The sequence below is a fragment of the Cygnus atratus genome, chromosome 17 (genome assembly GCF_013377495.2).
Source record: "Cygnus atratus isolate AKBS03 ecotype Queensland, Australia chromosome 17, CAtr_DNAZoo_HiC_assembly, whole genome shotgun sequence".
NCBI lineage: Eukaryota > Metazoa > Chordata > Aves > Anseriformes > Anatidae > Cygnus > Cygnus atratus.
This window is the reverse complement of record NC_066378.1, coordinates 5237068-5252582: the sequence shown is the minus strand read 5'-3', so window position 1 is coordinate 5252582 and position 15515 is coordinate 5237068. Positions and strand designations below refer to the sequence as shown.

At 45.7% G+C, this 15515-nt stretch overlaps 1 protein-coding gene across 2 annotated transcripts; it reads right to left on the bottom strand.

Annotated features, from left to right (window-relative positions):
• Positions 1–11275: 11275 nt before the first annotated feature.
• On the bottom strand, positions 11276–14989 carry SNRPD3 (small nuclear ribonucleoprotein D3 polypeptide). 2 transcript variants are annotated; one of them, XM_035556566.2, is made up of 4 exons: positions 14847–14989; positions 14291–14440; positions 13400–13592; positions 11276–12508 (listed from the first exon to the last, which is right to left on the bottom strand). In XM_035556566.2, the coding sequence occupies exons 2-4, from the start codon at positions 14414–14416 to the stop codon at positions 12447–12449; spliced, it is 381 nt and encodes a 126-aa protein (XP_035412459.1). In that variant the 5' UTR covers positions 14417–14440; positions 14847–14989; the 3' UTR covers positions 11276–12446. The 2 variants fall into 2 exon arrangements, with proteins under 2 accessions (XP_035412459.1, XP_035412460.1); XM_035556567.2 differs by lacking the exon at positions 14847–14989 and adding an exon at positions 14660–14818.
• Between the last annotated feature and the right edge of the window lie 526 nt (positions 14990–15515).

Genomic DNA, 15515 nt, shown 5'->3' with positions numbered 1-15515 from the left:
GGTGTTAGCTGCCCCACCCCAGTGAAGGTGGGAGAGAAAAGGCCCTCGCCAGAACATGGTGCTTGGCCAGGAGGATGGGGAACAGGGAGCACTAATGTAGCTAGGCCCCAGCACAACTGGTGGCAGGAAGGGAGCGTGTTCCCCTGCACAGTTCTCACACCCCAAACCACCTTTTAGCCCTCCTAGTGAATCTGGATAAGTAGAGTAATTTCTGTGGTACAAGCTGTATTTGGGAAGCATGAGATTGCTTGCAGAAGGCAAAATAGAGTTTCTCAGTGGCCATTCCAATTACTGGGGAAAGGCTGTGCTGCGTTCAGAGGTCACCACCTGCCTTTCTTCCCACAACTCACATTTCCCCACTCCATGCAGTATCTGTTTCCTCCCCTATTGTGGAAGAGATGGTATTTATTTTTTTTCCTTTTCCTTCTTTTCCTTCTAAAGTACCTTTCAGCAAAAATGAAAAGCATTTTGAATGTCAGCAGAATCTGCTTAAACTCTTACAGTCTAAGCAGAGCAGCAGGCTGTGCCAAGAAGAAATCTCAGGCATGAGGCATTTAAATGAAGGCTCGGTGCCACCTGGTGAGTCACAGTGGCATATCTAGAAAGACGTAGCTAGGTGCTGAGCATTCAGTCTGAGCACTGCCTGTAAGGCTCTGTATGGAGGCACCTTCGCAGCCCTTCCATCATGGCAGTACGCCCCAGAAAGGAGGCAAGACCCACAGCATGCAGTCACCACTGACTCAGCTCTTCCCTGCAGAGTCCCTGGCTCAGCCCCAGGGAGGATCCGTGCAGACCATTTCCAGCCCGGTGCGTGCTGCGCTAATCAGCAGGATGGAGAGGAGACATTCAGCCCCTTGCAAGGGAATTCTCTGCTAGTCACTGGTGATGCCTGGCTGCCAGTTGGCAGCTCCAGGAGCAAGAGAGAAAGCATGGCTTGAAACAGACTGGTTCAGCTGAGCAGTTGTGGGACCTGTGTTTATTCCTCCATATGCACTTGGCTGCTTTGCCATAGAAAGCTCCCCATGGAGAGCTGGTTGTGAATGAATACGTGCCAAAGCACATTATGAGGTCCTGGCCTAGGAAGCCACCAGTGCCTTGGATCCACTCTAACGGGCTGCAGCTTAGCTGCGGACGAACTATTGCAGGACATCCAGCTGATCCCTGACAGTTCCTGGCTGTACTGGCAGGTGGAGCACAGCAGTGTGCATGCAGCCCCGGAGCAGGGAAATGCCCCCGCACAGCCCTACAGAGGAGATGCATGCTCAGGGAGCAGGACGGGCAGCTTCAAATCCAAAGGGAGATGTTTTCATAAAAGCTGAGTTCACAAACTAGAGAGGATAACACAACCCAAATGAGCCTTTCCTTGTACAGAAGGTGGAAGCTCAGGGCTGTCAAAGAGGATTAAAAGGATGAGCTGCTGGTACAGGTCTCCTCACTGATACCCAGAGGGACCAGCTCTGTTCTCCTGCTAAATCAGAGGACGCCTTGCAGTGAGCCTCTGTCTCCTGCAAGGTAGTACAGCAGGAGATGGATCCCTGTCGTCCCGAATACTCTCCTGAGCACTGTACTTGCTGTTGCAGGGCTGTAACCCCAGCTCCTCCAAGCAGCACACACCTCGCTATCCAGACTCACACACCAAACCAAGTTCCATCCCTGGCAGTTTCCCAGCCTCCCTCCCTCTGCACGTAAGATACAAATGGCCAGCCCGAGGGGAGATGTGTGTTATGCAGCAGGGAGGAGGCTGCAGCAGAGCAGAGCAGTATCGCAGCCCTTTCCTCACCCCAACATCCCACAAGATAATGTCTCACAGAAGATCTCAGAATGAAACATGTAAGTGCACCCTTCAAAAGAAGCCTTCCAGAAGGAGAGGTCACCAGGTGCAAAGCCATGCCACACCTCCCACCATCTTATCTTTTCCAGGCTTTAAAAAATACCCCTAGAAATCTCTCCTCCTCCTGGGCTTGTTCAGTCCCTTTTCAGATCTACAGTCACACAGCAGCACTGCATGAGGCAGCAAACTCCCACTTCCACTGATCGTGCCGACAGCCGGCAGCTTCCTTCCTAGCACAGTGCCCTCCTGCCAGCTCCCAGGGCCGAGGGAGATGCCCACCTGCAGTGTCCCGGCCAAAAATGCTGGTGAGCACTGTCAGCATCACCGGTAGGAGGCCATCAGTGCCAGGCAGCAGAGGGAAAAAGGGACAGGTCAAAGCCTTTCAGTGACTCAAACAGAAATGCACTTGCTCCTTCCTTCCCTAGCTGGCCAACAGCTTCCTCACTCCTGTGTCCTTTATTTTACACCAGCTCTGACCACAAAACACACGGTAATTACCTCAGCATGCTCCAGGTAGCAGGATGCTTAGCAGAGAGGCCACCACAAGCCTCCTGCCTTCCCGTGGCTCCATCCAAATAACTGCTAATTGTTTTGTTGATAAGGATGCGTTTCACACACTTCAGAACCTGTCAATGCCCTTCCCGCCCTCATCACCAAAGCTCTTTTTTCAACCTGTAATTCATTGTTCAGAGGAGTGCTTGGACAGTAAAGGAATTTGCACTGTTTGGGGAAGACTGACAGGCTCCTTAGTGAACAGTTGCTGACAATGTTGCCAAAATTTAAATTGTTTCCTCTTACAAAAGCGAGCAAAAGAGCATTCGATATTTGCCTTTAGAGGTAATTCTGTCCACCACCAGACTGCATGCAGTTCGTATCATGGAAGAGGAAATGTTGTGTCTCAGAACAACCTCTTATCACTACAGTATCTTGACAGTGCAGCAGGTATCAGGGCCTTCAAGGGCAGCTGGCAGAAAGCCCAGCTACCCAGGCTCGGAGCAGTTGCAAACGGTTATCAACAGACAAGAGAATCTGTTTTGCAGTTTACTGGCATCAGACATGTGCTCTTGAAATAGATGCAATAGCTGGTTTAAAGCTGCCAAGAGGTAGTTCACAGCACAAAATAGACCAGAACAATCTTAGCTGAGGCCAGCGCTCCAGGAAGCTGGCTGGAGCCATGCTGTATCTTGATCTACTTTGAGACATCAAGTTCTTGATTATGAGTCTCTTTTCTTCCCCTCCAACACGACAGCATTCCAGTTCAGTGATGCTGATTTGAAAACAGCCACAAAATACGATAACCAGACAATATCCTCCCCAGGAGAAGAGCGAAGAGGATAGTCAGCGTTTCTTCCACATGCATTTACTCCTTTTCCCAAAGCCTGGCACTCCCCCCGCTGCATCCCAACTGGCCTCAAAAGCAAGTGAACCACAAAAACATTGACATATCTTGCTACAGCATCAGGCTTATTCAGCTTGCACGCAGGCGTGTCACAGGGGTGGGGAATAGATTCTTTACGGCTTACTGATCGGACTGTTTCTGCACTTCTTCATGAGGATTATTCCTCCCCATCCACTTTTGAGGCAATATTCCTTAAGTTGGATACAATGATGGGAAGCATTTGGAAAGCTATCTAACAGCTACATGGCCACAAAGATGGCCACAGAAAACTGGAAAACGGCATTTCCCCAGACCAGCAGCTGCCCTTAGGCCTCCACGTCAGACCTCTGAGCAGAGCTTTGTCCTTACTCCCCTTAAGCTGTTTGGTTTGTGAAGCAAAGTTCATCTAAAGATGTGTATCTTTATCTGAACTCCATTGCAACAGAATAACCTCTTTTATTCTGGAGACCCCGACCAAGAACTGAAGAGGTTAACCTCACAGAGGTAACCCCAGGACCAGCTGGCTGGTGCTCAGCTCAAGGACACTAACTGGAACTAGCAGACACAGCTAGAGTGGCCTGCAAGTCCACCAGAAAAAAAAAAAAAAATTCCCCTCCCTGGGAATTTCAAGCTTAGGTGGACATTATGCTTGAGGCAGCATATCTGCCTCTGGATAGGTACACCAATACTTCAGCACCCTCACAGGGCTCCACCACTGACACCAAAACCATTGCAGTCTAAGGAAATGCTCCCTCTGTATCCCAATACAATAAAGTTGTCGGAACAAAACTGCTCATTTTACCAAGTTTTTTGTGGCTTTTTTTCAAAAACTGCAGTTGAAAGACAGTGAAATGGAGGACACCAAAGGCACAACGTGGCTGTGGAACCAGATGCTGAGAGGCCCAAGGTCTCCGATATTCAGATGCCCTCCGCTGTGTCTCAGCCCTGGAGGCCCACCCCTCAGCCCAGGGCCCTCAGGGGCAGCCCCCGCCTTCTCACCTTTAACAGAGGGAGACAAAAGGAGAGATTAGCCCTTTTGTCACCTCCTGAGCTGAAAGGTCAGGAGCAGGAGAGGCGGCAACATCTCCTGTGAGCTTTTGCATTGCTAATGCTTGTGGCAGTATTAGCTGGCTGAGGTGCCTCCAAATCGGCAGCGCTCACTGACTCCTCAAGCGTGGGCTGCTTCAGAAGATCATAACACAGATTCCCTTGTGGTAACACACAGAAGAACCCTCTCCAATACAGTAAGAAAGTAAGCCTACCTGCCATTCCCTAGGCAGAAATGAAGCCAGGCCAGATAAGCACACTCCTAGGCACACACCTCAGCCGCCCCACAGGAGAGAAGACGGGCAAGGCGCTTTGCCTTCCTGGGCTCTCGAGCCGGGCATTCACTCGCCGGCACGGCTCTTCCTCAGGGAACAGCAGGATGCCGCCAGGGGTCACCCCTGTAACATATTTTTGACCTATTTCCATCTTGCCCTGCACTGGGCATCTGTGCCGAGGTGCAGGGGCCACTGTGAGGAGAAGCCGGGCTGCCCTGCCCGCGCACTGCCGGTTCCAGAAGGTTCCACAGCAGCTTCCCCTCATGGCTCAGCCAAGCCCCTCAGCCCCTCTGGGAAATCGCAATAAGAAACGGCAAAATGCCACAATGCAGGAAGGAACGGGGTGGTGTTGGTTAGGGGGGCTGTTTCCAGGGACAGCCAAGCTGTAAAGCGGGAGTGGGGATCAGAGTGCCAAAGTGAAATGAGGGCTGCTTGCTAGCGTTATCCTCCCTGTGTAACTCTTAGCATGGGTGTCCCACAGCATTAGTTTCAGCATGAGGGTAGGATCACGTTTGAAGAAGCGGTGGTTGAAGCACCCTCTGAAAACAAGGCTCTGAGGTGAAGCGAGGGCTGCTACCAGAGCCCTCCCCACACGCAGCCTCTAGCCAGAGGTTTCAGCACATCCCATGATACGAATCTCAGCCTAAGGTTAGCATTAAACTTCATGTATTTGGAGGCAAATGCTGACATGAAAAACCTCTAATGAGTTCCCTAGAGCTTCATCCACTTATTCCGTGTCAAATTTGGCTCAGTAGCTAGACAAGAAGGTTGTAGCAAAAAGGCAACACATAGACAGCATATCCTAACAAATACCCAGAGAAAAGGTGAAAACAACAGTTCCTCTTTGCGCATTCAATCCTGCTTTTCCCAGGACACAGCACTCCCCACTGCTGCATCCAAACTCTCCTCAAAAGCAAGAGGTGAATAAGGCTGCAGCCAAAATGATGCCCTCCTTTCCAGCTCTGGAGGTGTCTCTGGTGTCTCTGATGTGCAGTTTTATATGGTGATCTTCAATGACTGAGATTTGAAAAAAAAAAAAAAGTGCTGTGGAGCTGTTCTACAGACATGAAGAAAGCTTGTTCAGTCATGAAGCAAAAAAACAGCAACACCTTTTTTGTTATAGAAGAGTAAAAACTTCCACACTTCACTTCTGTCTCAGCTGGATGATGTGTCAGGAGAAAAAAAAAAGAATTATTCCCCCTGCAGTATGTTTCAGATTTTAGAGGACTGTAAAAGATATCAATAAGCAACCTAAAATGCCACCACATGGGTCTTTCAGCAGGAGTTACGGGCCTAAATCTGTCTTCAAATCCTGGTCTGAACCTCTTGGTAGCTTGGTCTCCATCTCCCCTTGTGAAACGCAAGGTGACAATCTTTTTTTTTTTTTTTTTTTTTTAAAAAAAAAAACAACAATAACAACAAACAAGCAAACAAACAACAACAAAAACCAAACATGAAAGCCCGTGTGCAGTCAGGCACTTTACAGCATGGAGCCATGAATAAGCCAAATGGCCAGTTCCACGTAGCACACCATCTCCCTGCAGATCCAGGCATTCCCATTACCTTCCACTTGCATCACCAGCCCAGTGCTGTTGATATTCCCTCTAAGTGCTCTGTTCTTCTCCCAGTTAACACTTTAGGCACTATGGAAAAAATTGTGAGAAGTTTTGCCTCACAACAAGCAGTGGTTTGCTCTGGAGTGGATGTACTAGCACCTCTCCACAGAGCTGGAAATAGGGCAAACCCCCAATCAGACAACAAATGTTTATGCCTCCAATCAAGAGAAAATGAAGGACAAATTAAATGCTTGCTGCAAACAATAATAGTGTTTTTCTGCCATTCTTTTCATTTCTCTCAGCATAACTACACATCTTCTGAAAACAATCTCTTTCTTTGCCAGGGCTTCAACATTCTCCCCTGAATTAATGATGCTGGAAAACCTCCACTTTTCATAGACTCCTATTCGACAGTCTCTGCTCAGCAGCAGAGGACTGCACAATGCTTGCTTATGCAATGTCTGGCCCTGCGCCAGGAATAATAGCCTGTCTACTAGGAACAACCAACTCACACACAAAACCGAAATACTTTTCTCATTAAATGTCTAAATTGGGTGAAATAAAAACATCCCAAACCTGCTGGCTATATCATACGCTAATGTCAGTCTCTACACTGCATTAAATAATCCCATACCCTAGTCTTCGAGGAACAGCTAGAATTAATAGAAGAGGACTGAACTTCCCTATTCATTACCTCCAAAGTACTCTTGACACTATGAAGAACTATTATTACAAGACCAGGCAACACCAGGACACCTAAAGCAGTTAAAATGCAACTTGATCTGGCTAGATACTTGCAGACAAGCGCAGTTTTGGCAGCTTCAGGCACTAGTACACTGTAATCATATGGTAGCTCTTCTATCCTCAGGCAAAATCTGTCCCTGAGCAAATTAGGAAGTGGGGAAAAATATCCTTTTACTTGCAAAGTAATAAAAACCACACTGCCCATACCAGCATTTGTTTCAAGGCAATTCTAGATCATGCTTTAAATGTGGTTTATCTATATTACCTCCCATAGAAACATTGAAAGCACAGCAGTCCCTTGAAGTTATCATTATCTAATCTGAAAGGAGAAGGACCAACCCTTACTGTCTGAAATCAGCTTAGCTGCAAAAAGGTGCAAGTCCAGATTTTAATTTTTGCCTTTGTGAGCATGGAAACATCAAAGAACTCTGGGAGAGCTCTTCCTCCATTTTAACTCATGGCTGGGAAATGAGCAACCAAATCACTGACACTTGTTTGTAGACCTCAGAAGTCCACCTTTTGCTACATCACAAGATCATGACTCCACTGGGATGTGAACCTTCCATCCTTGTTCACATCACAATGGCAAAAGGAGATAGGACTTCTCTAGTTTAAATGAAACCTCACTGTGAAGCTTTAAGTAGCTATGAGATAGAGACCATACAGTGACCCTGACTACCAGCAACAGAAATTCACATCTTCCACTCCATTCTGCCCTTCTAGAAGAGATTTTCTGGAAGACATTGCAGATTGAGGGGCCATATCCCTTAACTTCTGACTTTCACTGACAGAAGAGATTAAGAGACTGCTGAATCACCCACAATTTTGAGAGTTGGTACAAACCAAGTTTTAATACCCCAGAGAGTGGGGCTTTTGCAATGTGGCCTGTAGTTAGTCTCTGAGAAGAGATACCATAGCTCGCCACTTACCTCATCTACACCGCATCCATTCCCAGCCTCTCCTTCATAACACAATACCTCTCAGACTGATATTTCACAGAGTACCCTTGGAAAATGAACTGAAGAAAAGTATAGCTTTAGGATGGGAGTTAGACCCCCTGGTGAGCAGAACTGCGCATGTAAGGGATGAAAGCACCTGCTCGGTGAGGAAAAGTCCCACAGTTCTGCACAAAGCAATTTTTTCAAGTGATACCTTCTCCAGCCATTTAACTCTTCTCTGCTATTATTAGTGTCTCCTCTGTGGTTTTGTACCAGAGCACAACCTATTTTTTTTCACTCAGGAAGACTAGGTGAATTTTTACCTGCACTTCTCCATACATCATTTCACATGGCTGCAGCGTAGCTTCTCTGTCCCACATTAGTTCAAAGGCATCTACACTGATTATATCAAACACATAAATTCATGTCAAAGCTTCAGGTCAGTATCAGTGTGTTTCTGTTGAAAACAGGGAACTACAGTAAGCTCTGAACCCACTGAATGGGAAGAGGTTTATAAGCACATGCACAAAGCAATGACAAAGAGCGAAAAGAAATGCTATCTGAGACAAAAAAAAAAGTGTCAAATAAGGATAGATGCCTTATCTGTCCATAGCGTCCTCTGTCTCAGAGAAATAGATCATGTACATTGCTGAACTAGAGGAACCTGTAATGCCTACCTGTAACTGCACATGCCCAATTAGCCAAGCGTGGGACACACACAGCACCAAGATGGAATAACCTGGTTGCCTATGAAACCAACACTGGGAATGCTGAAGAGGAAGGAAAATAGGCTGTGTATTTTCATGCTGGAGTTTGTAATAACATTATCCTAATGGATTTTACACCAGAAGTCACATTTCTTGCATTTTTCCCTTCCAAAGGGTTCTGGTTTGATATATTTCACTCACTTACCTACAGAGCCATCTAGTGGAGGAGACAACATTTGTTAGAATGAAATTCAATTTATCACACTGCAAGTAAAGATAATACACACAGGATCTTCAGAACAACCTGTAACAAACTGGCATATCAGTTGGTCTAGTCAAATTTTAAGCAACTAATAAGATATTGCTAAGCGATCTTTGTCTTGGCTTTCATTCCTACAATTACAAAACTTCAAACTTTTCAACACTAATTCCCAGTATCCTTCTTTCTGAAGAGGGTAAACATTTCATCCTAGACTCAGCCTCAACTGAATTCACAATGCAAAGCTTTTTGCTCATGCAAAATCCAGTATCTTCGTCAAAGCTGAGGTGGATCAGAGCTGTTATATGTTTTAAGCAAATCTTAAAAGCTAAGGCAACACTAGTTGGAAAAAAAAAGTTTCTTTGCAGTGTTCAGTGGACACCTACAAAAATAAAGGGTGATAAACATCAAGTGGGGTATAAACTTCTTAAAGCAAATAGAACAAACCCTGTAGTACATCAGTCAAACCTACTGCAGAGAGTTCCTGTTTCTCTCTGACATTCTTGGTTGCCCCTCTACCCACACTGCTGCTGAATGGCACACCAACTGTTTCAGGGAAGAGAAGGGATCTCAATGGAGAGAACAGAAGCTTGGCACTGCACAGGAAGGAAGAACAGGAACTTCTAAAAATAACAGAAAACGTAATGCAATCATCATTAGTTGAAATAATCCACAAAAAATGTTACTGTGAGGCAGCTCTAATTTAACTAAATTACATTTAACAGTGATGTTCTTTAGGTTTCCCTGGGTGTTTCAAAACCTTAGCCATTCCAGTGGTTCTCTGTGGTCAAAAATGGTGCCATTTCTCCCTGCCCTCTGCAAAAGAAGTTGTATCCTTCAGAAAAGGGCTACATGCTATTTAAGAGCCAGAGGGAAATAGTGAGAGATAAAGCCAGTGGGACAGATTTTCAGTCTTGCCAAAACGTTGAATCTCTTCCAAAAAATACTTTTAGTCAAGTTCCCCATCTGTGGCTTGCTTCCTTTTCCATTTATTAATATTTTTGGAGGCTTTTAAGAAAAAGAAAATAAAGCTTTGAAGGCTGGGAAGTACTTGATAGTCGCTATAAGAAAATAAAAAAATGCACTAAGCCTTACTATTAGTTTCCCCTAGAGATTGCAGGGAGACCCACTAGAAGCCAGATCCAAAAGGGTTCCAGCAAAGCGATTTCTCTTTGTTCAAACTGTGCACACACTTCTTGTATCTCCTGCTCCTAAACAAGGTAACAGTAAGCTCCCTTGGCAGTCACCCTACATTAGCCACTGCCAGGACAACACCCGTTTTAAAGCAGAACAGCTTGACATCCTTCAACACCACACCCCACCCTATACTAGGTTATATTCATAGCAATTTATTGTGGCACTAATCAATCTCAGATTTTTATCAGGTGTTTGCTTTGGGAAGAAAAAGCTGTTATAGCTGCTGAAGCAGCATCCTGTAAAATCTTGCAGCAGACACTTGCCTCAGGTTATACAGGAAACAATGCATTGTGCCATCTCTATCCTACCTGTTGTCCGTAGAGTAACTCCAGCATACAAAAACTCAGATTAGGTTAGCGACAGAAACCTGGTGTATTAAAATGCATAAAAAACAATTAACAGACTACAAATAGAAGACATCTAAATATAACATAGATATAATGCTATCTGCTAGTGAAGCTGACATCTCACATACCACCACCTAGCAACAACAAGCAAAGCCAGTGGCTGCCAAGAGAACACACCTAGTCTTACCCACCACCTCCAGAGATCCCAGGCTTTAGCACGACTACTACAAGCAGACAGTTCAATTTTTATTATGAAGCTCAGGGCATAGCAACAGGACGGAATTCTTTTCTCCTTTGTGTGTTAAAAAAGGAGAGTCTCAAGTGGGCATCTACTACAAAGACTCAAAATGGGCTTCTGCTTCATGCTGATTTTAAGATGCTTTTTCTCAAAACACTCTTGTGAAATTCAGTAACTTATCTAGGCATGGGGAGGAAATTCTGTGAAAGCAACAGATGTCCTCTCCCACAGTAACAGCTGGAAACAAGCTGAATATTAGAGCTCCACAAAGCACAAACAACTGTTTCTACTAGTTATTAGAAAGGTTGCACTCTGCAGGTAGACCGCCGGTTTTGCTTGCCAGGATTTTACACAGATGTACTCTGAGGAGAAGGGCCTGATCAGCTGATGTCAGTCAGGGTTCTCTTTCAAGTGATTGCAGATACAAGGAACAACAGATTTCCCACAAAAAAGTGTTCAATATCACTACAAAATTCCTTTAGGTACTCACTTTAAGATGGAATTTGTGTGATTCTTTTAAATACTGTCTTTGGGAAAGCATTACTGCTATATGAGCATGGCTCATGTGCCATGTTTGGAAGCATTTTTGTGAAAACTGTCTTGCCTTTCAGTCAGGTTCCTCAATCTAGGCTGAAGAAGGCAAAGTTTTTTATAAATTAATCCCAAACACATCACAAACTTTTCATAGATGTTTCTAATGTAAATATTTAGGATCATTACTAACCAGAAAAAAAAAAACCAGGGGTTTTCTAGTGATCTGCAATCAAATGCTGCTTTATTTACAGACAATTCAACAACCGAATACATTAGTTCAACTTTCATGTCTGCACACAACAGAGAGTCTTTACACATCAGAGGAGAAGAGCAAGACTAGATAGCTTGTTATACATGTACGGACTGATAATTGATTGTATGCAAGTATGCAGTTAGGTACAGGCGCATTCAATTTAAATATCTCAATCATTAATGTCGGTACGAACAGCCACACCATACTTTCAGCAGAATAAAGCTACAACTAAATTTGGCTTCCTACAATTGAGCTGGTGATCAATGTGACCAAGTATAGATTTTTAAAAACAAAAGCGAAAGTTAGGCCTAAGTTTTGTTCAAAAGATTAGCCTTTTTAAAGAGCCTTTTTAACAGGTAACCATCCTTATGACCTTCCCCATACACCTTTCAGATGCACAGAACACTTCAAATTAATCCTTGACAACGAGATTTTTTTTTTTTTTGTCTTCTCTTCCCAGGCAAGAGGAAAAACAAGTGAACTATTATCAGGGTTAGAATCAAATCTTTCACCTCAGGCAAGCAGGCTCAGGACTCAGGCTAGAAGAGCCTGTCCACCAAATATTAAACTTGGGTGTTTATAGTGAAAAGTTTTCCCGTGTATCAAGAGAAAAAATACAAAATACAAGAAAATAAGCTCAACGTACAACTCTGAAGACAGACCTGTATCTATTGTAGATCCATGTGAAGCAAAAGAACACTGCTTTGCTTCTCAGGAAGCTGCCTCCATTTGGCTGTATGTTCCATAAATGCAGATGCTAACACAACTTCAAAACATTTAAAAATTCTTCATCAAGAATAGCTTCTAATTCTTTAGAGAGTGAATAACAACAGGATTAAACAAGAAAAAGGAAGCAAGATGATCTTTAAAACTCAATGCATTACACAAAAGTACAAAGAAGTCAAATCTAGATATCAAGTCTGCTGTTTCCCAAACAATGCACTTTTAAGGTCGAAATCAACCTAAAATGTATTTGCCACCTACAGAAACAAGCCAGAACTCTAATGTGCCCAAGAGGAGTCCTGCCATATAAGAGCAGACAAGTTCTTCTCAGAAATATTTATTAAACAAAACCGATAGCAACACACATGTAGTACAGTTAATACCCCCTAATAAAAAAAAAACATTGGACAAGGCCAAAATTATCTTCGTTTCTGGAAGATGTTGCCACGGCCCATACCACGACCTCTTCCTCTTGCAGCCACTGAAGAAAGAAAACACCAGGGATGACATGAATTTGATATAACTGCATATTTATCTCAAAAACTGACAAAACCAAAAATAAATAACTCTCAAAGACTCTTGCTTAGAAGCATGGAAACTAAACCATCCTATTCAGGTTAAGTTCAGAATGCAACACAGTAAGCAAAAGTTTCTTGTGTAAGGAAATATAACCAATAGTTACAGTCTTGCTATTTATAACAGATACAATGTGTATGAAGAGCAATGAAAGATTAACACACTTTGTGTCCTTCTAAACTGACACACAAAGTTTGTAGCCAATGAGATTTAAGACCCCATACTCTTCCTAGGATTTGCAACAGAACTTGCTATGTTTCAGCAGATATTACTCCCACACGCATCCTTACTGCATTTGCTAGAGTTAACCAAGGACTTTAGAGCCCATGACTATTAGCAAGTCTTGTTGTAACTAGACTGTGCACATGAAAAAGGTACTAATGACGATGAAATGCTAATAATTACTGTTTCCCAATAATTTAAGTATCATCTTACTATTTGATTATTTTTTCCCCGAAAAAGTTTAACAAGAACACCTGAATCCTTCCTCAAGTAGTCCAAACAGCTGGCAGCTGCCTTCACTGGAAAACCAAAGCTGAAATTTTATATCAAGTCTCTATGTAACAAAGACTACTTAACATACCTGAACTATTGCAACATCAAAATTGTGCATGGGACAGTTTGAGTCTTAACTCTCTCCGTAAGATGAAACAAGAACTATACAAGAAATAGTCATTCAGCTTCTTACAGCTTATGCTTCTTCAGTGATAGAGATCAAAGTTACCCAGTTCCTCTACAACAAAACGGAGAGAGGATGGGGAGGACAGACACGAAATCATTAACAGACTGTACCCACCCTGAGCTTTGAGAATAGCTGCTTTTCCTCGCCCAGCTCCAGAACCCTGGTTTTTATTCTTCATGCTCTTCAGCATAGGAGCATTCTTCAACATATCCGGTAAAATTAGAAACCGTATCTTGCTGCCTCTGATGTACACCTGCTCAAGCTGTGCCACTCGCCCATCTCTGTACGTCACTGTTATGTTGGACATCTGGAAAATAAAGATCAGTATTCACAGAAGCCTTTAGCACAGTTTTGGGCTCCCACTATTCTTGCCTGCAGAATATACAGCCAGGATTAAAGTACCAAACGCAAAGAATTTCCAAGCATGCTGCCTTCTCAACCAGAGTGGCAACACAAGGCATCCAGCACCATTTAAATATATTCCTAAACATGCCACTATTCAAGCGGAACCAGAATTTTTACCTTCTCCACAGTTTGAATAGAAAACAAACCTAATAAAAGTTATTTTCTTGTATTAAATTAGTTTTCATAAACCTCTGCTAGCCGTAACTATTACAGAAGCATTTTGATTTCAACCATGATTTGCAGAAAGACAATCAAAATTAAGCCTCCTGGGATGCCTTAAGGCACGTGCATTAAAAACAGCTCCAACGATGCGCTAAATAAAGAACTTCTGCAGAAAAGTTGTTCTCAGAACAAAACTTTAATAACTCTGATAAAATTGACAGGAATTCCCAATCGTGCTCTTAAAACCAGAAAAACAATCTGTGTCCTGTTGGCATGCTCAGTAATCCCAAATTACTATGGTAAGGGCGTCAGTAGCACGGTTTTACTTATCTGAAGACTAAAACCAAGGGTCTTTAAATCAAGCTGTCCATCTGTTGCAGACAATCGCTTCCAAGCCCAGGTCAGCCTGCCTGCCTTCCATCCTTCTACAGCACATACCTGACAATTCATGTTGTCCTCGGCTTCAATAAGCTTCCCTCGGTACACTTCTCCCGTGTTAGTCTCGCACGTCACGATGTGGCCTTCTGCCTCGTGCAGCACTTTGATCGGCACTCCAATCGACATGCTTGCAGCGCTGTGGCTCTACACCTGCAACAAGGGAGGAAAAAAAGTAAAAATAACGCAAATAACGTACAAGTTGCTTTACAATGCTTTGTGTAATAGACTTTCCCTATGGGAGGTGATTTTCTCTCTTGCCCCATATGCGCGTATCGATAAACCTTCTCCAGAGATGCCTGTGGGAGGAAAGGGCTGAAAGCCAGCGCCAACCCCACGCCCTCCCCACGCTTCTGGCGCAGGGAAACAAACCGGGGAATAGCGGACACCCGCTCTGCAGGCCGCTGCCCCGGCCGCCTCCAGGAACGGTCCGGGAACGGCTCCAGCCCCAGCCACCCCCCTTGGCCCCAAGGCCTCAAAACCCCGGCCCCAAGGCCCCGGCCCCAGCCCCGCCGCTCCCCGCCCGCCGCCGCCTCAGCCGGGCCCGTCCCGCGCGCACCGTAATGGCTCCGCCACCTTCCCGCCGTGCAGCGCAGCCCGGAAGCGGAAAGCCGCCAGCTCCGGCGCTGCCCGCCGCCCCACCGCCAAAGCCGCCCGGGGTCCACCGCGCCCCGGCAGGACGGTTCCGTGCCCCCCCCCCCCTCCTCCCCGAGGCGCGGCGGGCGGGAGGAGCCGGGCGGGCGGCGGGGCATGGCCGGGCCGCTCCCCCGCGGCGGGCAGTGAGCGGGCGGCAGGACCCGGCGCAGCCATGAGGAGCCCGCGGGGGGCCGGGGGGGAGCCGCCGCCGCCGCCAGGTCAGTGCCGGCCCCGCCCGGCGGCTGGGGGGGCTCGGGGGGGAGGCCGGGGGGCGCTGAGGGGCGGCGGGGGACGGCTGGAGGGGGGGAAGCTGGAGGTCTGCCGCCGCCTCCCCGGGCACCCGGCACGAAGTCGGTCTGTGGACTCGCCTCAGGCCCGGGGTAGCAATAACAACGGGGGGTGCCGAGAAAAAGGACAAACTAGTCGCGGGTCCCGGTCCCAGGGGGGTTATTTCTGCCTTCAGGAGACTGCGTTAGAAGGACCGTAACGTAGATGCTCGGAAAGCACTGACTGTACCGGGGGTGTGCCGGCTTTCGAAGTCGTGATTAAACAGTGGCACAACTGTGGGGAAATCAAGTCCAGGCTATCGGGA

What these genes read in the sequence shown, in the direction of transcription:
- SNRPD3 (XM_035556566.2), bottom strand. Translation starts at nt 14,416, where the DNA reads ATGTCGATTGGAGTGCCGATCAAAGTGCTGCACGAGGCAGAAGGCCAC. An exon ending in AGGACAACATGAATTGTCAG is followed by an intron (nt 13,593 to 14,290) that starts GTATGTGCTGTA and finishes TTTATTTTCCAG; the next exon opens with ATGTCCAACATAACAGTGAC. An exon ending in AGCTATTCTCAAAGCTCAGG is followed by an intron (nt 12,509 to 13,399) that starts GTGGGTACAGTC and finishes TTCTTTCTTCAG; the next exon opens with TGGCTGCAAGAGGAAGAGGT.